Source organism: Sceloporus occidentalis, unplaced genomic scaffold, assembly GCF_023333645.1.
Source record: "Sceloporus occidentalis isolate IW3139 unplaced genomic scaffold, rSceOcc1.0.p SCAF_146, whole genome shotgun sequence".
NCBI lineage: Eukaryota > Metazoa > Chordata > Lepidosauria > Squamata > Phrynosomatidae > Sceloporus > Sceloporus occidentalis.
This window is the reverse complement of record NW_028317126.1, coordinates 1,343,722-1,367,011: the sequence shown is the minus strand read 5'-3', so window position 1 is coordinate 1,367,011 and position 23,290 is coordinate 1,343,722. Positions and strand designations below refer to the sequence as shown.

Here is a 23,290-nt window from a genome sequence, read left to right as displayed (position 1 = left end):
ACCCAGGGTATATTTTTTACTTTTTTGGGTTTTTTTTTTCGTTTTTTTTATGATACACACATATGCATGCACATTGTGTGATCAGTGTCGTATTGTAACAGGAGATCTCACACGAGGGTGATTCCCCGGTGACGCTGTTACAGGGTCACCGTACCCAAGACTGGGTACCCCTGTTTGAGGGCTGAGGAATCACCAGTCATAGGGATAGCTACTGCTATCCACAAATCAGTCAGACCACCATCTGTAGTAAAACAAGAACCACTTTTATTACAAACACACAGAACTTATTTAGAGCCTTAATTCTATCAACATTCTTTTAACAAACGTTCTCAATACACACAGAACCCAACCCAAAATCCCATCAGCTTGGGGAGTACATAGGCAAGGGATTAAGTGATACAATGGGTTTCCCCGCCTGTGTTTTCCCCCAGTAGTGAGGCCGCTGTCTGGACAAACAGGGCTGTGCTGGCCGCTTAAGAGTTGCTATAATTGCAGCCACATTTGGTCCAGCTATAACTTAAAAACACCCTATGAATTATTGGGCATTAAAATACACTGCGCAACAGTGTCAAGTAGAGTGAATATGACAACTGGGAACATCAGGTTTTCATTTGACAGCCTAGTCTCCCATGTACTAGCAGGGATTCAGCTCTGCTGGTGCAAAATCACCATGACATACATGAAGGTCATGGGTCCTGTAGGACGATTTTTCGTGACATACTTTATACATCACAAAAAACAAGAGTGTGTTGTTGTTCCAGTTATGCAGTTTTCTGGGTTTTTTTGGCAAAATAAAAGCCTATTTTTAAAGCAATGTCTTACCATTATTATACCATGTTACAGGAAAGCTTATTGTTTTGGCATGTACTTAAATCTCAATAAGAAATTGTACAACATCCTACTTCTTCAAAAGAAGATTGAGTCCTATGTTAAATATGATAAACTTTATTGGACCAACAAAGGAAAATATGTTATGACATAAAAAATTGGGACCTTATAGGTCTCTTTTTCTGATGGAATGCAATTAACAATACTATGACATAAATTATGCCATAGCAGCAAAGCCAACTTGGTTGTTTTCAAAGTCATACACAGAGTAGTACTGACGTAAGAATACATCTCCCAAAATCCAAAGTGGCTGCCCATTTCGGGAAGGTAGGTAGGTAGACTCAAACCCAACAACACAATATCCATTTATCTACAAGAGAGATATGTAAGGTTAATAGGCAATGCCAAACTGTGACATCTGTGAACATCATTTTTGTGTACAGTTGTCTTACAGAATTCATAGGACAATGCTTTATTACAAATGTTTATATAAAATCTATTAGGATTAAAATGTAAGGAAGTTTGACTTTACTGAGAGCATGGTAGATAACTGGTGGAGATTCCTATCAGAAGTTGTAGAGGCTAATAAATTGAGGGAATTTAACCATGCACAGAATAGGCATAAAGCTTTTCTGAATCTAAGAAAAGACGAAGGACTGATTAAAGAGTCGCTACACCAAGAAAAATTAGCAGACTTGATGTGCTGAATGGTTCTTATTTGCCATCATTCAATTTTTCTATGGTAGATAAATAGAGAGATAGAGAGATGTAATAATATGCCATTACCTGTAGTATGTATCCAGAGGGTGGAATGGAAAACTGGGTTCCACTGATGATGAAGCTGATAGATGGCAGATTCTGTACATTGTTGCAGTTGACTGCATACTTATGAATGAAATTGAAATCAATAAGATATCGAGGAAGCCAAGTAAACATCACAAGTGAGGAATTAGGCTTTGCACGTAATTCATTTATCACTAAAGCTAGATACAAAGGAATGTAACACAATGTTTTAACACTATGTAAGCTGCTGGTGATATATATATATAAAATGTAATTTAAACAAATAACTATTGCAGCTTAGTTTTGTCCTTAATAAATGGTTCTAGACCTCAATAGGTTATAAAGTTAACCCCTTAATGACAAAGCCCGTACATGTACAGTACAATTAGAAAAAGACTGAACAAGTATGATTTGTTTGGAAAGATTGCCAACATAATGGCTGGAAAAAAATCAAGATGTTGCAATGGACCAGTCAAAGTCCAGAGCTCAACCTGATTGAAATACTGTGGTGGTAACCCTCAATGAACTGAAGCAATATTGTAAAGAGAAGTGGGATAACATTCTTTAACAACAATGTGAGAGACTGATAAAGCCATACAGAAAATGATTACTTCCAAGTTATTGTTGCTAAAGGTGGTTCTACAAGCTATTGAATCATAAGGTGTACTTCATTTTTCACATATGGCATCATCTTAGTTGAATAAATCATGACACTGTGTAATATATCATGTGTTAGACCTGATTGTTATTATGTCCTCCTATGTTAAACCATAGAATTCAAAGAGGGTGTACTTTCTTTTTCGCACGACTGTATGTTGAAGTGTAATTTCTCTAATCCCTTCACCTCTGTTTTGTATTTGCCATTGTTGTCTCTAGGATGAGGTTTGTCATGTTGTCTGTGTAATCCCTTAACATTGTGTTATGTGTTAGATTATTTTAACACTTTCCTGTTTACTAGAAAAGTCATTTTCTTCTCCCCTGGTAAAGTGGCTATATAAACAATGCCCACTCCCAAGAAGTGTCCTTCTGCATCTGATTCTCTGGTGTGTTACTCTGGTGATTTGTTAATTTTGTTTTGAGGACCAGAGTGGCTACTCATTTGTAGTGGATTAGAGTGTGATGAAGATGGAAGCGAGGGCCAGGAAAGTCCCACCTGGTTCCTGTTACAGTTTTGAATACAAAATTAACTTACGTTTCTGTTCTCCATTTGCTGAGCACCAATGTATTGCAATATAGTTCCTAAATACTGTTCTGGAATAGTGAGTAAAGGAGTTCCAGTGTCCACAATTCCCTGGCAACCCTGACTGCACCAGCCACTTGCCTGGCCGTTAACATAAAACCTGGTAGATGAAAACCAAGACTTAACTAAGGCAAATTTGTAATGTATCTGTTGGCAAATCATCAATATTTTGAGCTGAATTTCTAAAGCACTATTTTTTTTTTAATGTTACTAAAGACACATTCATGACAACAATGCAAATTTACCAGATGCTGACCAAGTGTTCAGATATCTATTTAAAGACAATCAATACAAAGAAAAATAATAAACTGTATTTTACTTGAAAACCAAGATAGATGCATCTGGCATCGCACAGTTAACTTAAATTAGTATGATGCCATTCAGTGAGTGCTGAGTTAACGTGAGATGGTCTGGAGTTTTGACACAGTATTGAGATTCAAAAGTGGGACTCACTCTTCAATAGCAATTTGCCAGTAAATCTCTTCAGTCACTCGAGTCCAGTATATCTGTCCAGAATAGAGGCTGCTATCCACTCCCCCAAGAATCACTTCTCCAGATTGGCTGGAAAGATAAGAATGAAAATATGTAAATCTGTAGTAGTTGATATCTGGTTGTCAACTTGTCACACTGAAACATCTCCTGCACTGCAGCCAGGGCTGCACACTGATGTCCGCGGGCGGATTTGGGTATTGACCCGGAGAAGCAGCGCTCATCTGGCAATCTCCAGGTCAAACCCGGATAGTTCCCAGGTATGGGTATTTGTAAATAAATGCATGGATATGTGTGTGGAAATGTAACAGCAGCAAGACAGACATGGGCAATGCATGTCCACACAGTAGTAAAGATGCAGGTTTAAACAGTATAATAATGAGGTAGATCAATTACTAAGGATATTAGTAATCAAATATAGGTGAACCACTCCCAGGTAGTGAAATAACTAACAAGTGGGTTTTTGAATGAATGTTGCTAACCATTGCACAGGAGGTCAGTAGGATAAAACATAAACCAAAATAAATAATTTAATTTTGATCAGAGAGTATTTTAATATATACTGTATTATAATATATACAGAACATGAATATAATAAAAACATAACACATGTAAATGTAAACATGTTGAAATGTTTTTGCTATTATATTCTTATTCCGTTGATGTTATTTGTATATTCTTTTAGCTATATTTGTTATAATTATCTAATATGTGTTAAATACCCCTTGTTTTCATCTGTACAGTATATGTATTAAGAATGACTCATTGTCTAGTATACAGTTGTGTGAAAAAGAAAGTACACCCACCTTGAATTCTCTAGTTTTACACATCAGGACATACAACCATATGTTCCTTAGCAGTTCGAAACATTAGGTAAACACAACCTCAGATGAACAAAAAGCCACAAAGACATGTGTGATAAACCCTTACTGCTGCCATACAAATTAAGCACTCAGGTGCTGCTAATCAAATGCCCTTGATTAATTGACTATCAGCTAGTGTGATGCTAGTGTGAGCATCCAAAGAGTTAAGACTTCAGCAATGATTTTAGAGAAGCAATTGTTGCTGCTCATTAATCTGGGAAGGGCTACAAGGCCATTTTCAAACACTTTAAAGTACATCATTATACAGTGACACATGCAGTAATCTATTACATGGTTCTTCTTGTCAATGAAATGCATCAGATGGCGAATTATTATCACCACTGAATGTATTAAGTTTACATTTGTTTTTTTATTAAAAAAATATTTTCATTAACAAAACAAAGGAAATTAAATGGCAAATTGTTTTGTTAATGCCAAACTTAATTTCTCACTTGGAAAAAAGCCAGTAAATTAAAGATAAAGATCTTCAAAATTAAGTCCACTCCCCTGTGTCCTTGATATGACATAATCAATGACATAGAGATTACATCACAATTTGACTTCATCAAAGCCTGTAACCTTAATAACCTTACTGATGATTCCACTTGTAACAGCATGAATAACATAATCAATCACTTTATCACTGACGTCACTGGCAACATGAGAGATCCAGCAACACTAATTTTAAACTGAAAGCTCCAGTAGCATTTCAGTTCAATCCAGAGAATTGACAGTGTGCCATTGATGTAAAATCAGAGAGATTGGGAGTACAACAACCTACAACAGTAGCCTCCTAGTAGTAACAATGCACCAGTCAATGGGGAAAAAAAGTTTCACTGCAATTTTAGCTTTAATATAACATAATAATTAGACTTGCGCATTCGTCTTCGGGCGAACATGAAAACGAGCACGAAGAGGCCGTTTTTTTGTTCGTTCCGAAGACACGCCGAAGAGAATACAGTGCCGGCAAAACGTAGGAGAAGACGAAGACTCCCAACCACGAAGAATCGAAGATTCTTCGTGATCGTCTTCGTTTTTGCCGCGCAGCCGGCAAAATTTCAAACAGGAGTGAGCTGATCTCGTCTGTCCAATCAGCTCACTCTTGTGACGTCACGCTAAGGGTCTCGTCCAATGCCTGTGCTGCTGTTTTTTGAATTCTGAAGGCGCCTTTATAAGACCAGAGCTTGCCTGAGAGATCCATTCATTTTTCGCTGTGACTGCTTTGGCAACACTCCTGTGCTGCATCCGAGCGTTACAGAGAGATTGTTCTGTTCTGTGTGAGACTGGTAAGCCTTAGCCTGCCATTTCTCACAGTGTACTTCATCCTCACTTCAGTGCTACTTAATATAATTAATAATAATAATTTGATTAATTTAATTTTTTTTTATTTAATTTGTCATCAACTGTAGTGTAAGTGCTGTTGAGTTGACAGTGCACCCAGTGTCTCAGTGGCACTGGGGTGCCCTTGCCCTGGGCAAATAAATTAAATAGAATTTATAAATAATAATTTAATAGAGTCTATAATTTAATAGTTCATTATAATATTATATATATATATATTTGTCAGTCATATATATATATATACTATAGTATACTAGTGTAGAGTGTACTGTAGACATTCATCTACTAGTGTCTAATTTAAAATCAGTAATATTAATTAATATAATTAATAATTGAATTCATTATAAAATTATATATATATTTGTCAGTTATAGTTAGTAATAGTATACTAGTGTAGAGTGTACTGTAGACATTCAAGACATCTACTAGTGTCTAATCTAAAATCAGTAATATCAATAATTCTATAATTCTTTCTTATCTTAATAGTTAATTAAATTAGCTATAAATAAAAGTAATAATATTAATTAATTACTACTAGTGTATAGTTCAGCTAATCTTATTAGTACTGGTGCTGCAGCTCTATAGTTTGTGCTTTGTTTTAGCAACAGCAAGAGACCAAGTCAATTTTTCTTAATTAATAATCTTTCATTTTATTTCATTTGTTTTGCTCACCTCAGTCCATCAGTGAAGTGAACTTGTTGGGCTAGTGAGTGCAGCCGCATAAGTGCTGTGTGTTTTTGTTCAGCAAGCAGTGAAGCTAACTGTTTTGCTGTGACATTTTATTTTATTTCTAATTCTTTTCAAGAAAAATTGACTGTGACGAGCTGTACTAAACAAAGCTTCAAACTACTAGCTGTAGTACTAAAATAATTCTAATCTTCTTTAATCTTAATCTATAATATATTATAAATAATATATAACAATATAAATTCTAATTCATAATCTATAATATAAGTAATTCTAATTCTAAATTCTAATTCATAATCTATATTCTTCTATCTATAATACATAATATATAAGTAAATTATTTCTAATCTATTAATATTATATAACTTAATATTAATTAATAAATCATACCGAATCTGATTTAACCTCACTTTAGCTTAGTGGGTTTGAGAGCGTCTGCCTAGAGGTAGACTTATAGTAAGGAAATATAGCTTTAGGCTAGCATAGTAGTAGGCTAAGCTCTTAGGCCCGTGTAAATTCAAATTAAAAATAAAATACTGCTAGTTATTAAATAGTAAATAATTTAAATAACTTTAGCACTTTGCCAGATTGCACACAACAGCACAGTGCAGTAGTGCATAGTTTTACTTTTTAAGCAGTAGCACTGAAGAGAACTTCCTCTAATTTTTTTGTCTTTAATTCATTTTTCCTTTTTTTTTATTTTTTTTTTTATTTTTTATTTTTTTATAGTTTTTTAAACACTACACTACACTACACACACACAACACAAAATTTGAAATGGATCCTCCTTTTGGGACTAAGGAGGGACAAGCTCCATCTACCACCACCACCACCACCACCAGTTCTAAGATGCAGCCTTTGCGTCAGTCTAGTCGGCCAAGTAGGCCAAGCTCTCGCTTATCATTTGGGGAAGCATTGCTTGAAGGATCATCAAGTAAAGGAAAGGCACCAAAAGCAGGCAGTAGTAGTGCGGCTAGGCCCACAAGCTCTATGGTTTTTTACGGAAAGCCTAAAGCACCAGAAGCACGTTCAAAGTTAAAGGGTAGCACAAGTAGTACCAGCCCAGTGACTAAAAAGAAGTGCCTTTTGCCCCAAGCAGCATCTTCCCCATCCACAAGCAGCATGCAAGGTACCAAGCAGAGCCAAATTAGCAGCAAGACTCAGAGGGGTCCCAAACAAAAGCGATCTCATTCCTTTGTAGGGAAAACCACCACCACCACCCCCACCGCCTCTACCACCACTAGTGCTGCACCTACTGTTCCCACTGGTACCGCCACGCCATGTCCTCCTAGTACCTCTAGCAAGCCACCAAGTCCTTACAACATTTTTGTAAAGACAGTTAGAGAGAGGGCTACACATAGTGGGACTCCACCTAGCGAGGTAGCAGAGGAGCCTGAGACTGAGAGGCCAAGTGCAGAGTCTATTCTTCCTGCTCGCACTACTACTAGTCACGAGTCTCACGACGATATCAGTCTTAGCTCCAGCCTAGCAGGAATTCCATTCGATCTGGCTAATGAAGAGCTAGACTATGAGCCAGAGGAAGTAGAGGAGATGAGTGGTCAGGAATCAGATTCCTCAGGGAGCAGTCTCCAAATGACTAGTGCACAATTTTCCCCTGAGCCTCCACCTTCTCCGCTACGATCATCACCATCACCACCACCACCAGCAGCTGCAGCAAAACCTAGCAAATCTAAAGCATTTAGCAGTCCCACTATGGCCAGTACTGTTACCACCAGTCCCACCACCACTAGTTCTGCCTCTGTTCATCCACCCCGAGCAGTAGGAGCAGCACCCAAGGCACACTCCAAGGCTATGCGCGCCCCAATTTGGGAGCACTTTGAAAATGTTGAAGAAGGGCGCTATGGAAAGTGCAAACATTGTGGGAAGCTAATAAGCAGAGGGAAAGTGTCTGGCCATTTTACCAGTGCTAGCATGAAGCATCACCTCAGCACTCAACACAACGCTGTGCTATTGGGGAAAGATGCAGAAGTAAAACTTAGTGCAGGCAGCATAGCTGGTGGCCGTGGAAAAACCCCAACAGCTTCTTCTTCTGAGCCAATAGCAGCAGCAGCAGCAGCAGCAGCAGCTAGTGCTGGCAGCCAGAGACCAAGGCAGGTTGGAGCACTGCATGTCCAGCCCACCCTGGAACAATTTGTGGCATTCCAATCCAAAAGGTCAATGCCCAAACAGCAGGCCAATAAAGTAACGCGACTGATTGGTCAGTTCATTGCTGTTGGAGGGGCATCCTTCTCTATGATCGAAAGGGGAGCCTTTCAAACAATTGATGGCGGCTGTGGCTCCACAATATACAGTTCCGTCACGTTCCACTTTCAGCAGGAACATTGTCCCCTCATTGTATCGGTCCTGTGTTGCAGCAGTGAAAGAGGAGCTTTCCAAGGCTGCTGGTCAGTGTGTTCATTTCACTACAGATTTGTGGAGTGCACCTAGCGGCCAGCATGCCTTTCTTTCTTTGACAGCACACTGGTGGCAGCCCGGTGTGTCTAAGGAAGCTGCTGCAGCAGGCTACCGATCTTTCCTTCTCCATGCAGAAGTGATGGATGAAAAGCACACTTCCCAAAATATTCTGCATGCAATGAGGAAAATGTTTAGCCTTTGGGTGGGAGCAGAGGCGGGCACCAATGTTGAAGTTGGTTTTGTGGTAACTGACGGAGGTGCCAATATGGTGAAAGCGCTGCGAGATGGTCATATTGTTGGTGTGCGCTGTGCAGCCCACATCATCCATTTTGTAGTGAAGGCAGCAATGTCAGAAGGAACTAATGTGGCAGCAGTAGTTCTGTCCCGCTGCAGAAAGATCGCTGGGCACTTTCACCATAGTGTTAAGGCTAGCCAACTTTTGAGGGAAGAGCAAGAGAGGTCAGGTCTTCCCGTACACTGCCTACGCCAGGATGTCAGTACACGGTGGAACTCCACGTTAGACATGCTGGAGAGGATTTTGGAGCAGCAGAGGGCAATCCATAATCTTGCCTCAGAGCACAATATTGGGATTACCTCTCCATTGAATAGGGAGGATTGGACAGTGATCGCCCAGCTAGTGGCAGTCCTTAAACCATTCAGGGATGCCACAGAAAATTTAAGCTCAAACACTGCCAGTCTGGCCCAGGTAATCCCAGTGTTCTCCCATCTAGGCAGCAAGATGGATGTGTTCCTTGGAAACCGTGAGGCTGTTCAAGGTGGCACTCTACATCCTGACGTAGCAGCCATAGCCAGGAAGCTGAAGGATCTGCTAAAAGTACACCTTCGCAAACGAATGGAAGAGAGTCCCGAAATGATGCTAGCGTGCCTTTGCAATCCAAGAATTAAGGGAAAGCTAGCTTTGAAATTTAATGTTCTCAGTAGCTACCGGGAGCAATTGGTCAACAAGGTGCGTGACTGGCAGCGTAAAATGGGAATGCTGTCCGAGGAGGGAGAGGTGCAGGAGGAGGAAGAGATGATGTGGTCTGCTACTCCTAGCAGCAGCATCAGCAGCAGTGCCACAAGCAGCACAACACAGCTGAGTGGAGCAGCTGCGTTTTGGGAAGAGGCACTTGGGAGTATAGTTGGACCATCTGACAGAGCTAGCAGCAGAAAGGAGAGTAGTGCTGCTGAAATGGTCAAACTTTACCTCTGTGAAGTTCCTTCTGCGCCTAATGTTGATCCTCTTAGCTACTGGGATGAAAAGAAGAGTGTGTGGCCTGCACTCTCATGGGTTGCGCAGCAGCTACTATCATGTCCGCCAACCACTGTTCAAAGTGAGCGCGTGTTTTCTATGACTGGAAACATACTGAGTCCACAGCGCTCACGCATGGCACCTCATCTGATGGAGCAGATTGCCTTTCTTAAATTCAATCTGCCCAAGTTGGGTTACCCAGCTCTTAGCTTGGAAAGTTAATTTTTTTTCTCTGTAATGTTTAAGGTAGTTTCTCCCCCTGGTTGCACGTGTTTGTGGTGTGGTAACGTCTGCTACCTCCGCCGGTGTAGCCAATTTACGCTAGGGCCTAGTGTCTGAGTTCTGGAAGTCCGCTCCCAAACGCCAAGGACTGACAGTCTTCGGATGCTTTGCCCTGGGGTGAAACAGGTGAGCGGGTCGTCAATTGCCCACTCATTCACCTTTTTCCGTTTCCAACGCTGCTGCTGGTGGTGGTGCCAGTATCTTTTGCCAGTTCGCTTCCTGGCTGAAATCATGCCTCAAATGTCCCTAATGGAGAGGGTAGTTTCTCCCCCTGGTTGCACTTGCTGCGGTGTGGCAATGCCTGCTACCTCCGCCGGTGTAGCCAATTTACGCTAGGGCCTAGTGTCTGAGTTCTGGAAGTCTGCTCCCAAACGCCAAGGACTGACAGTCTTTGGATGCTTTGCCCTGGGGTGAAACAGGTGAGCGGGTCGTCAATTGCCCACTCATTCGCCTTTTCCAATGCTGCTGCTGCTGCTGGTGGTGGTGGTGCCAGCGTCTCTTCTCTGCCAGTTCGCTTCCTGGCTAGTGTCATGCCTTAAATGTCCCTAATGGAGAGGGTAGTTTCTCCCCCCTGGCTGCGTCTGTTTGCGGTGTGGCAACGCCTGCTACCTCCGCCGGTGTAGCCAGCTTACGCTAGGGCCTTGTGTCTGAGTTCTGGAAGTCCGTTCCCAAACGCCAAGGACTGACAGTGTTTGGATGCTTTGCCCTGGGGTTAAACAGGTGAGTGGGTCGCCAATTGCCCACTCATTCGCCTTTCCCAATTCTGCTGCTGCTGCTGGTGGTGCCAGCGTCTCTTCAATGCCAGTTCGCTTCCTGGCTAGTGTCATGCCTCAAATGTCCCTAATGGTAAGGGCAGGTTCTCCCCCCTGGTTGCACTTGCTGCGGAGTGGCAACGCCTGCTACCTCCGCCAGTGTAGCCAGCTTACGCTAGGGCCTTGTGTCTGAGTTCTGGAAGTCAGCTCCCAAACGCCAAGGACTGACAGTGTTTGGATGCTTTGCCCTGGGGTGAAACAGGTGAGTGGGTTGCCAATTGCCCCTTCATTCGCCTTTCCCAATTCTGCTGCTGCTGCTGGTGGTGCCAGCGTCTCTTCAATGCCAGTTCGCTTCCTGGCTGGTGTCATGCCCAAAATGTCCCTAATGGTGAGGGCAGTTTCTCCCCCCTGGCTGCGTCTGTTTGCGGTGTGGCAACGCCTGCTACCTCCGCCGGAGTGGCCAGCTTACGCTATGGCCTAGTGTCTGAGCTCTGGAAGTCTGCTGCCAAACGCCTAAGACTGACAGTGTTTGGGTGCTTTGTCCTGGGGTGAAACAGGTGAGTGGGTCGCCAATTGCCCACTCATTCGCCTTTCCCATTTTTCACTGCTGCTGCTGGTGGTGGTGGTGCCAGCATCTCTTCCGTGCCAGTTTGCTTCCTGGCTAGAGTCATGCCCAAAATGTCCCTAACGGTAAGGGCAGTTTCTCCCCCCTGGCTGCCTCTGTCTGCGGTGTGGCAACGCCTGCTACCTCCGCCGGAGTGGCCAGCTTACGCTAGGGCCTAGTGTCTGAGCTCTGGAAGTTTGCTGCCAAACGTCTAAGACTGACAGTGTTTGGGTGCTTTGCCCTGGGGTGAAACAGGTGAGTGGGTCGCCAATTGCCCACTCATTCGCCTTTCCCAATTCTGCTGCTGCTGCTGCTGGTGGTGCCAGCGTCTCTTCAATGCCAGTTCGCTTCCTGGCTGGTGTCATGCCCAAAATGTCCCTAATGTTAAGGGCAGTTTCTCCCCCCTGGCTGCGTCTGTTTGCGGTGTGGCAACGCCTGCTACCTCCGCCGGAGTGGCCAGCTTACGCTATGGCCTAGTGTCTGAGCTCTGGAAGTCTGCTGCCAAACGTCTAAGAATGACAGTGTTTGGGTGCTTTGCCCTGGGGTGAAACAGGTGAGTGGGTCGCCAATTGCCCACTCATTCGCCTTTCCCATTTTTCACTGCTGCTGCTGGTGGTGGTGGTGCCAGCATCTCTTCCGTGCCAGTTTGCTTCCTGGCTAGAGTCATGCCCAAAATGTCCCTAACGGTAAGGGCAGTTTCTCCCCCCTGGCTGCCTCTGTCTGCGGTGTGGCAACGCCTGCTACCTCCGCCGGAGTGGCCAGCTTACGCTAGGGCCTAGTGTCTGAGCTCTGGAAGTCTGCTGCCAAACGTCTAAGACTGACAGTGTTTGGGTGCTTTGCCCTGGGGTGAAACAGGTGAGTGGGTCGCCAATTGCCCACTCATTCACCTTTCCCATTTTTCAATGCTGCTGCTGGTGGTGGTGGTTGTGGTGGTGCCAGCATCTCTTCTGTGCCAGTTCGCTTCCTGGCTAGAGTCATGCCCAAAATGTCCCTAATGGTAAGGGCAGTTTCTCCCCCCTGGCTGCGTCTGTTTGCGGTGTGGCAACGCCTGCTACCTCCGCCGGAGTGGCCAGCTTACGCTAGGGCCTTGTGTCTGAGCTCTGGAAGTCCGCTGCCAAACGTCTAGGACTGACAGTGTTTGGATGCTTTGCTCTGGGGTGAAACAGGTGAGTGGGTCGCCAATTGCCCACTCATTCGCCTTTTCCATTTCCTTTTCCATTTCCATTTCATTATTTTCCTTCTGATACACAACCAACCAACCAAACATAACACACACAATAACACAAATAACACAGTGACATAATACATAACACATATAACACACAGTGACAACACACATAACACACATAACACATACACGTACAATGCACAAATCACAAGGACCTTTCCTCTTGTTATTTGTCATGGCCTTCACTTCTACACTCACTAGCATTAACGCTATAACTCACACTTCATACTATAACATTTTTCCATCCACATACCTGCCAACAGACCCAACTTTTTCAGGGACAGTCCTGCTTTTTTCCAGTCCTGTCCCATCTAATTTAGCTATCTAGGTATGCAAATACACGTTGGTAGTTATAGCTCGGTAGGTAGCACTAGTATAAACATTAAATAAATATAATAAAGTACTAAATAATAAATCTAACTTTAAAATACATTTAAATAAACCCCTTAATTTTTTAAAACCCATTAAAATTAAAATTAAATTATTATTTAGACATAATACATCTTTAACCAAACCAGTGCACTGCTACTAATCTTAAACATAACCGTACATTAACCCTAAGCTATTTTTTAGTTCTTGTCCAACATTTTTCCATCCGCATACCTGCCAACTCACCTAAGATTTTGGTGGACAGTCCTGCTTTTTTCCAGTCCTGTCCAGTAAAAGTTGGGTTGTTGCAAAGTATGCCATTGTGAATAGGTAGCAAATGTTAGGCATGTATTACAAGTGGTCCAAAATCAATTTAAAAATGTAAAATAATCCCTATTCTTTTATTAAACATCTATGGATGTGTGACTGTGTATGATAAACGGAGGCCAAGTTCCTTGGAGCATTTGTCTCTAGGTCATTTTGTGTACAGTACACCTCAGTACGTGTGTGCAACTCTATTGGTCGTTTCGGCAGGGGGCTGGCCTGCCATCAACGAATGAAGTGTGTTCTGCAATTCACTTGTTGATGCCAGACCAGCCCCCTGCCGAAACGACCAATAGAGTTGCACACACGTTCCTTCACGGCAGCTGCTGCTTCTCCGATGTGTTGTTAACCCCGTATTAACCCCTGCTAGGCAACCGGGAAGGAAAAGAAGATTAAACGAGCACGAAGAATGTCCGCGAATATTCGCCCGAAGAGAAGACAGGCACGGGCGAATATTCGCGGAATACGAAGGTTTTTTTCCCCCCGAAGACGAGCACGAAGACGAACACGAAGAGCCCCCTGGTGCCCAAGTCTAATAATAATCCTCATAAACTCAAAACAATGCCCCTGATATCCTTGTGTCATATATGCCCTGGATGTTCTGCAGCATACAGGCACACCAGAATTAAATATAATATCGCACAATTTAACTGTCAACATCAACTAACAATGCCAGTGATAATGTCATGTGTGATGTCATTAACAAAAGCATATGGAGATGTGAACTTAATTTCAAACAACTTCATCTTGTATTTTCTGATTGTTTTCTGCTTAAGGCTAGGTTTCCACTTGGGTTTTTGTCCTGCGTTTTTTTTCTTGATGAAATGCCACTGCATTTTCTTGCGTTTTTGCGTTTTTTTCTGGAGTTTTTACTGGCGTTTTAGCCTTTCTGTGGAAATTGCTTTTTTTTTGACCTTAGGCAGTTTTTCCAGCCTTTACAAGTTAGAAGTTTCACCCAGCTAAAAGGGATTAGGATAAATGGCAAGTATCTGCCCCCTGATGTCATTTACTTGGTAGAGTTTTACTTAAACACCCCGGCGGACCCTTTTGTCTCTTTTCTGTGGTTTGTAAGGCCTGCTTTATTCCGAATGTCTGCTCCTCTAGGAAGATTGGTCCCAAATGAGGGTGCAAATTGTTTGCTGTTGCTTTTGGCACGCAGGATCCAGTTGATGCGTCGCGTATGTTTGTTTGTAATGGCATGTTTGTTCCAAATGGTGTAGAATTCAATATGAACTTTGTTTTGTGTGAAACTGTTTGTTTCCAGCCTATTTCTCGTAGGATACACAGATACTGGGTCCATCCTCTGCATTGTAACTGTGGAAAAAACGCCATAAAAAACGCCAAGGCAAAAAACCCACATGGCTTTTTCATGGCGTTTTTTCTCTCCCATAGACTTCTATTGGAGAAAACCGCCACGATTTCCTTGCAAAAAACGCCAGAGTGTCAACATGCTGCGATTTTGAAAAACTGCCACAGAGCCCAAAAAAGCAGAAAAACGCCAAAGAGGACTGAAAAAACGCCAAACAAAAAAACGCCAAGTGGATATGGCATTCTGCGATTTCCTATTGAAGAACAGCTAACATCTGGCTGCTGCGTTTTTTCACTAAAAAAACGCCAGGTGGCGCTATTGGCGTTTCTATGGGCGTTTTTAGCTAAAAAAAACCAAGTGGAAACCTAGCCTAAGTGTGGCATTAGCAAAAAAATATTGCCATGTGTTTTGATTAAGCCACTCTTGTTCCTCACCCAGTGAGGTAGAAGCTGAAGACTGCCTGTGGGATAAGATTCTGTTGTATCAGTCCTTGCACTGCAGTGGTAGCTCCTTCTGCTGACAGAGATTGATAGGCCATGCCAAAGATACCATCAAACTTGGAATAGTAGAAGAAGCTGCTGGGCTCAGTGACACTCAGACCCAACTCCTGATTCTGGATAGACAAACCTTGTACCTACAAGATATAATGGCATTAATGTCTTCTGGAAGGAACAGCCCAGATGTACAGCTAAAGAGTTCCAAATATCCACTGGTGTTAACTGTGTGGTGGGAGCTTCATGGAAAACGCTTCCATGGCCAAGTAGCGGCATTCAAGCCTCACATCACCAAGTACAAAGCGTACAAGTACAAGCGTCAGATCAAGTGGTGTAAGGCATGCTGCCACTGGACTAGGTAGCAGTGGAAATGTGTTCCATGGAATGACGAATCACACTTCTCTGTTTTGCAGTGTGATGCGTGAGTCTGGGTTTGGCGGATTAGGAGAATGTAACCTGCCTATGCCAACTGTTAACTTTGGTGGGAGAGCGATAACAGTATAGGGCTGTTTTTCAGCGGTTGTACTAGGCCCCTTATTTCCAGTGAAGGGAAATCTTAATGCTTTAGCATACCAAGACATTTTGGACAATGCTATGCTTCTGACTTTTCTATTCCAGGATGACTGTGTTCCAGTGCACAGATCAAGGTCTATAAAGACATAGTTGGATAAGTTTGGTGTGGAAAAACGTGACTGGCCTGCCCAGAGCCCTGACCTCAACAACACCGTTGGTATGAACTGAAACGGAGATTGCAGGCCTTCTCATCCAACATCAGTGTCTGACCTCACAAACGCTGTACTGGATGAATGGGCAACAATACATACAGGGAATATTTGTGTTGATCTCCTAGGACACTGAGAGATTGGTATCATTATACTCATTATTATATTTAGAATTACTATGCATTTAAACGATTTATTAATATTGTATTTATACATCAATATTGTTATTTTTTTGGTGCCCCCAATATCTGTTCCTTAAACTCTTTTGTGTTAAACATGACTTCACAAGAAAAATGGTTTACTATAGCCTGTCACCCTAATATTATTCATTTCAACTCACTGTCACTGTGTCATATCCCAAAACTCCAGTCATGCTGCCACTGCCATACCACATGGAAAACTGCTGATTATTGGAAGTGTAGGTAGAAGATTGACTAGGATTAAACAACACGTGATTGGCTAGAAAGAAAACATGATGTATGGGTTACAAAAATGATGCATTTTAAGGGGAACCCCCACCAATATTTTTGTTACTTGTAGAAAAGTAAAAATATGTTTCAAAATAGCCTGCCATTTTCTTTTTTTAAACAGTTTCCAATTTTTGCAGACACCTGCAAAATATAAAAACATTAGGTATTCTAGTTCTACTATCTTAGCCCAATCTATAAGGCTGACTCCTTATCATACTGCTATGGGGTAATAATACAATGGCTTAGTCTTAAAAATACAGCCATACACTCTGACAAATGACAGTCTATGAAGTAATGGGACCAAGAATCAGCTTGGTGTGAAGTTTGAACAAGTGAAGTCACTTAACATATCACATACTGATAACAATGACAGACTTCAGGCCTGCAGATAAATTGGTATTAAATAAAATAAACCCCGTATTTTGTCAGTGCTAACCTGCATTACTGCATTACCTTTTTCCCATGAGACTTTCCCAAAAAGCAAAGGACATGTCTTATGACATTCTGTAAATGGCTCATAGTAAGGTAGGGTGACAACAGTCCCGCAAGGGAACTTTAAGTCCTGGGCAGCATCAATCCGGGACAATGCATTGTCATTTGAGGCATTTGAGTTTATTGAGGAGATGATTCTACTTCAGCTGTCTAAAGTTAAGACAAATAAGTCAGTGGGGCCTGATGGGATACACCCCAAGTTACTAATAGAGCAAAAGAGATTTATTTCACCAATCATTGTTAACACGAGTAGTGCCAGAAAATTGGAAATGCTTGGTTCTATACAGAGAGCCTTTAGCAGTAGAAAGAGGGAAGTACTCATGCCGTTGTGCAGAACACTGGTGAGATCTCAATTGGAGTATTGTGTACAATACTGGAGTCCATATCTCCAGAAGGATATAGATATGTTGGAGAAAGTGCAGAGAAGGGCTACTAAAATGGTTCATGGATTACAGGATAAAATTTACCAGGAAAGCTTAGAGGATCTTAACATATATATCCTGGAAGAAAGATGTGACAGGGGGGATATGATATAAACAGTTACTTAAAGGGAGTCAACTAGGATGACCACATGTCCCGGATTGCATGGGACAGCCCTGCAATGGAATGCATTGTCCTGGAATCAGTGGTGTCGGTACGGGGGGCAGATAGGTAGTGATTGCATCGAGGCATTACAGCAACACCGTTTGGGTGCAGAAAGCAAATGTAGATCGCTTTCTACACCCATTTAAAGCCATGATGGTCCTGGCACATCAATTGTCGCTAACTGAATGTTTTGGATTGACGTGCCCGGACCATCAATTGTTGTCAAGGGGTTAAGCTTTTCATTAGCTTTTGAAGATGACTAATAGATTTTCTAAATAAAATTAAGAAAAGGTGCTTTGTTTTCAAATTTTACCTTATTATACCTTATGTAGGTACACTAAATGATATCAGCCTTGGTCCAAAAATAAAATACAGCTTGGTCCTTATGGGGTTACAGCCCTTACTTGCTGGCAAATTGTATGTTTCTACGTAAATAGTGGGCCCTTTCCTAACACAAAAATGGATTTCATTATACAGGCTAAGAAATCTATATAGAAAATAAAAAATGCAGAGTACAAGGAAAAAATTGCCTTTTCTGAACACTGCATTACTTACTGCAAGCTGGACTCTGGCAGTATGTAGATGCGACCCAAAGATTTGAAGAACCAGTATCGAAGGCAACCAGGAAGTTCTGTGGTGGTGTCCCAATACTGATCTCACCAAAGTAATATGTCTGAAATAGACATTGTAATATATGTATTGGTAACCAAGCTCTAACAAAGGAAATATTGCATTTTACAGTGCAGTACTCACATCCAGGTACAGGGGCTCATAAGCAACACTTAAGCGATTGTGAATTTTCGAATTGTATTTAATGCCTGGTTCCCTTATGTAGCTCCTCATAAATTCCTCCAGGATTCCTTCCTCAGCCATTGTTTCTCGAATGGACTTGAACCTTTTCAGTGGGACTCTTCAAGACAGGCAGAAGGTTCAAGTTAGTTTTTCTTGTGCATAGATTACTGAGCTTCCAAGATGTCATTGTACATTATGCAGATTCATCTTGGCTGTTCTTACCAGGGATGGCCCTTACTAACTGATATTTAATTTTGAGAGATAAAATGTTAAATCTCACCTCAATATATCTACAATTAACTGTTTAATGAATAAGCCCCTAGACATATACCTTGATAACCTTGTCACCATAGGAATGTTCAGTAATGCTGGGAGGGGCTTAAGGTAGGGTCCAATGCTGTACTCTGATTGGCCCCTGTACAGCACAGCATTTCATTTCCTTGATGAAAACTGATTTGTATGTTATTATTGTTATTTATTATGCAGCACTTTATGCAGTACATGTATATTGTGGTATGACAAAATTAGAATCTACAGACTAAGACAAACTGATACACTACGTAAAGAGGGCCCTGCTTGCAAGCTTACAATCTAGTGGTAATGGGGTGTAGACAAACAATGTATGGAGAAATGTAGAAATAGTGCCAAACAGATATGGTAACAGCAAGAAATATGTGAGGAACCAGTATTATGATAGATGTTCCCAGAAACAAAGGAGAAAGAGGTGTAGAAAAGACAGAATGGAAAGATTTGGACTGGTCCGACTGAGCATAGCGGGTATTGAAGGGATACCAAGGATTGGTATATATTGCCATTTACGTCTGCTGCTCTCCACTCTCCTCTGGTGTTTTTCACCACTCTGCTCTGGTTATTTGGGTACTGGATAGTGATATCCCTTTACGTTGCTTGGGGATATTGCCTACGGATTGCAGGGAATTATTGTCCTGAAGGGAGAAGTCGCTCTTGGCGGAGAGGGACAACCTGAGGTCCCTGGTCGGGAATCTAAAGATCATTCAGTGTGACTCACAGGAGTTACTGTTTGCCAGTCCCTCCCTGCAGTCATGATTGGCCTCGATTAGAGTCAATGAACCCTCCAGCCTGCCTACTCTAGTGATGTCACTGAAGACAGAGAATCGTTCAAAAATTCAAATATTACAGGGATTCAAATATTACAGGGATTCAAATCTTACAGAGAATATCACTGACACCATACTTTTATAAATAAATACATTAATAATCTTCACTGCCCCCAGGATTTAGATTTCCCTTAGTTTACCCACCTTTACCTCTAACTGCACCTTAAGTTAACTTTATGAAATTAATTAAATTAACCCTCAGTCCTCAGCATTAAATTAACCCTAAACACCCCATTAACCATCACTGCCCCTAAATTAACACTAAAGACCCCATCAACCATACCAATTTATTAGGTAATTTATCTGGTGTACATGCAATTAATTTAGGGGCAGTTATTGTTAATGGGGTGTTTAGGGTTAATTTAGGGCCAGTTATGGTTAATGGGGTCTTTAGGGTTAATTTTAGGGGCAGTTATGGTTAATGGGGTCTTTAGGGTTAATTTTAGGGGCCATTATGGTTATTGGGGTGTTTAGGGTTAATTTAGGGGCAGTTATGGTTGATGGGGTCTTTAGGGTTAATTTAACACTTATGGTGCAGTTAGAGGTAAAGGTGGGCAAACTAAGGGGAATCTAAATCCTGGGGCAGTGAAGATCATTAATGTATTTATTAATAAAAGTATGGTGTCAGTGATATTCTCTGAATAATTTGAATCTCTGTAAGATTAGAATCTCTGCAAGATTCCAATCTTTGAATCATTCCAATCTTTCCTCTGTGAATTAATGAGCTGTAACCTGATCCCAGAGTCTGTGTCTGAGTGCTCTGCAGATGACTCACTCTAGGATCAGGTTACAACTGCATGATTCACAGACTGAACAGTTACAAATGAATCATTCAGTCTACTGAACCGATTCATCCGGATCACTGAAAAGAATCGGATCGAAAGAACGATTCCTTCATGATCCGGACATCACTACACTCAGTGCGTGGTGATGTAGATAGTGTCAGGGGCTTAATTGCGATGTCAGCTCTCAGAAAATGAGTGAGGACTATTTCGATGACGGCATGTGCTTTAAAACTACTACTGTGCCGGTGATATAAAATGAGGGAATGTGATAGGTAGTACAGTGAGGGAATGTGATGTTAGGAGAGGAGCAAAAGGGACAAGGGGAAGTGAATGAAACAGAGAGAGTGTAGAGAGGATAGAAAAATAGAAAGAAGGAAATAAAGTGTCAAAACTCAATTCAATTCAATGATATAGCTGAGTTTTATTACATGTGTGCACAAGGAGAAATCAAACATGTCTTTCTGGAGTGGCACAGTCCCACTATGGGTATTTATACATTCCCTTAGGTCTATATTTTAACATATATTGCTATGCACATTACATTCTTTGGTAAGCATTATAATCTAACAAGGTCCCTTAAGGTAAAAAAATTTTAAATATAACAACTAGTTTCAGTTAAGAAATAGCTAGTTTCAATAAATGTTATATCTGAATGATTGGTATACAGAATATATACTACCAGGCTTTGAGCCTAACATACACACATTCCAACAAGAGTTAATAGACATAAAGACACAATGGAATCTCTCAAAACAAAATGGTCTCTTAACCCAACCTTCCCTAGAGGCCACCACAGTCCATAGCTTGAAAGAAAGATGCAAGAGAAAGAGAGGCGAAGGAAAGGCAGAGGGGAAGAGAGAAAGAAAGAAAATGAGGGAAAAGAAAGACGAAACGAAGGAGAAAAAGAAAATGGGAGGGAGAGAAATAAAGAGGGATAGACAGAGGGAAAAATTATAGACATAAGAGAGAGGGAGAGATAGAATAAATAAAGATGATATAGTTAGATAAAGAGGAAAGATGAATATTGAGATAGGAAAAAAAAGAGGCATCGAGAGAAGAAGGAAAGAAAAGTACACATCATATTAATCACAGGCATATACACTAGTTGTCTATAGTAATGTTTCAAGTCCTGTACACTGGATACAAAAATATTCAACCAATCATTCATTCCATTCATCGCCTTAATCAAAAACAATTCTAGTGCAAAGTGTAAATGATTTGCAATAAACTATGAAATTCTGTTTGTTTCCATGGTGATTGCTCCACATTTATCACTTCAGTATCATTAAGCACAATAACTTTTGTGCTTGGAATGATGTTTCATCCATTCTGCCACAATAATGACATTTATTTCCATAGCTAAATTAGGTATATGTTTTAAACAAAACATTTTGGAGCTTACCTATGGAAGTCCTGTATAATAATATCTCTCACAATATCCACCCATCCTAGATATTGTTTGAAACACTATTTATACCATTGGCGCACAACTCCAGTCCTTGAGGGCTGCAAGCAGGCCACAGTTTCTTTGATATACCAACAGCACAGGCATTTCAATTAACAACTCGGTGAATGGGAGTAACACAGAAAGAAGAAAATAATAAACACATACATAAGAATGTTGGACAACACTGATGTATATAACGTATGAATAATTTACCTCACAAGTCCTTCAGAGAAACAAATCAAAATGAGTATGAAAATCAGCCACTTCATGGTGAATGATTTCACCAACACTGCCAGTGTGGAGTCAAATAACATAGCTTCCTACTTATACAGCCAAGACTACTATGGTAACCACCCATAATTGGATGTTTCACAAAAAATATGTTCTTATCTGTTCTTTGCTTTATGCTTGACACAAAGCCAGAAAACACTGTAAATATAAAAGTAAATAGTCCACATTGCCTTCCAACTGGATTTTTACAGATGTAGCTTCAACTCACAGGCCAGGCTAAGCCCAGTTACCCAAGTAATAAAAACTCCACCACCAAATGATTTTTATTTTACACTTCACACCTCCATTGTCACATACAACTTAAAATAGATGTGTTAACAGAGACAATGACTACTATCACACAAACAAATATATATATCAACACCAACCTAGCCTACCCAGGTACCATACCACACACCAATTTTGAGAAGGCACATACCCAGGTGCCCTAACTCAGACATGAGGTTCCAAGCACCACTCCCTGCAAAATATCTCCCACTAGTTATGACCACCAATATTCATACTAATGCATTAACTCCTTGGTTACCTGGCAAACTACCGCCGAGAGCCTATCCCTTGACACCTTAAGCCAGATGGGCTCCCGCTGCAAACAAAACATGGTGTCATGTCCCATGTTCCTGTAATCATGTTTGTCTATCTCTTATATGCCTTTTGTCCTCTATTCCCTGAATCATCAGGATCTCAGTTCCTCTCTCCTCTCCCCATGTCCCAGCTAAGAGTTCCCATCCTTGCTTAAAGGAGAAGCGTCTGATGATCTCGGCTCCTTGCTCCATCCCCTGTGTTCCTTGCCTTGTTCCGTGTCCTTTGTTGTGTCCTGTACCATGTGTGTCTTGTCTGGCTATGTTTCTAGCTTGGTCTCCCATTCCTTGTTCCTTGCTCTGTTCCCCCTGCTCGCTATGTTTCAGCTGTTACTCTGCTTAGCTTCCATACTCCCAGTCTGCAGCATCCTGCACATGTGTCAGGCTGGTAGGAGCGAGGAGAGGAACCCAGTACGCAGGCTACCTTCCAGGAGATGAGGGAAGGTTTAGAGGATAAGGCAAATCAGAGACGGTCCGAAGGTCAGGGCGGGAGAGAGCAGCAAAGTCCGAAAGACAAGCCAAAATTCAGGGTTGGAGAGATCAGGATAAACGAAGTACAAAGCCAAGGGTCAAACCAGAAATCACAAAAATCGGCAGCGCAAACTAAATAGCTCTGTCAGGGAAAATTACTGAGCACTGAATGAAACTCAGTGCCAGTTTTTAAATCCTCCACTAGATGTCGCCCCTCCTCCTTGCGTGGTGCCGTTGACGTGCATTCCCCAGGCTACGTCG

The 23,290-nt window shown here is 41.6% G+C and overlaps 1 protein-coding gene across 2 annotated transcripts; it reads right to left on the bottom strand.

Annotated features, from left to right (window-relative positions):
- Positions 1 to 1,045: 1,045 nt before the first annotated feature.
- Positions 1,046 to 21,958, bottom strand: LOC149280825 (gastricsin-like). 2 transcript variants are annotated; one of them, XM_089500068.1, is made up of 10 exons: positions 21,903 to 21,958; positions 18,283 to 18,439; positions 18,085 to 18,202; positions 16,323 to 16,441; positions 15,201 to 15,400; positions 4,143 to 4,154; positions 3,305 to 3,412; positions 2,804 to 2,951; positions 1,615 to 1,713; positions 1,046 to 1,198 (listed from the first exon to the last, which is right to left on the bottom strand). In XM_089500068.1, exons 1-10 carry the CDS (start codon positions 21,956 to 21,958, stop codon positions 1,046 to 1,048), a joined length of 1,170 nt encoding a protein of 389 aa, XP_089356194.1. The 2 variants fall into 2 exon arrangements, with proteins under 2 accessions (XP_089356194.1, XP_089356195.1); XM_089500069.1 differs by lacking the exon at positions 4,143 to 4,154.
- Between the last annotated feature and the right edge of the window lie 1,332 nt (positions 21,959 to 23,290).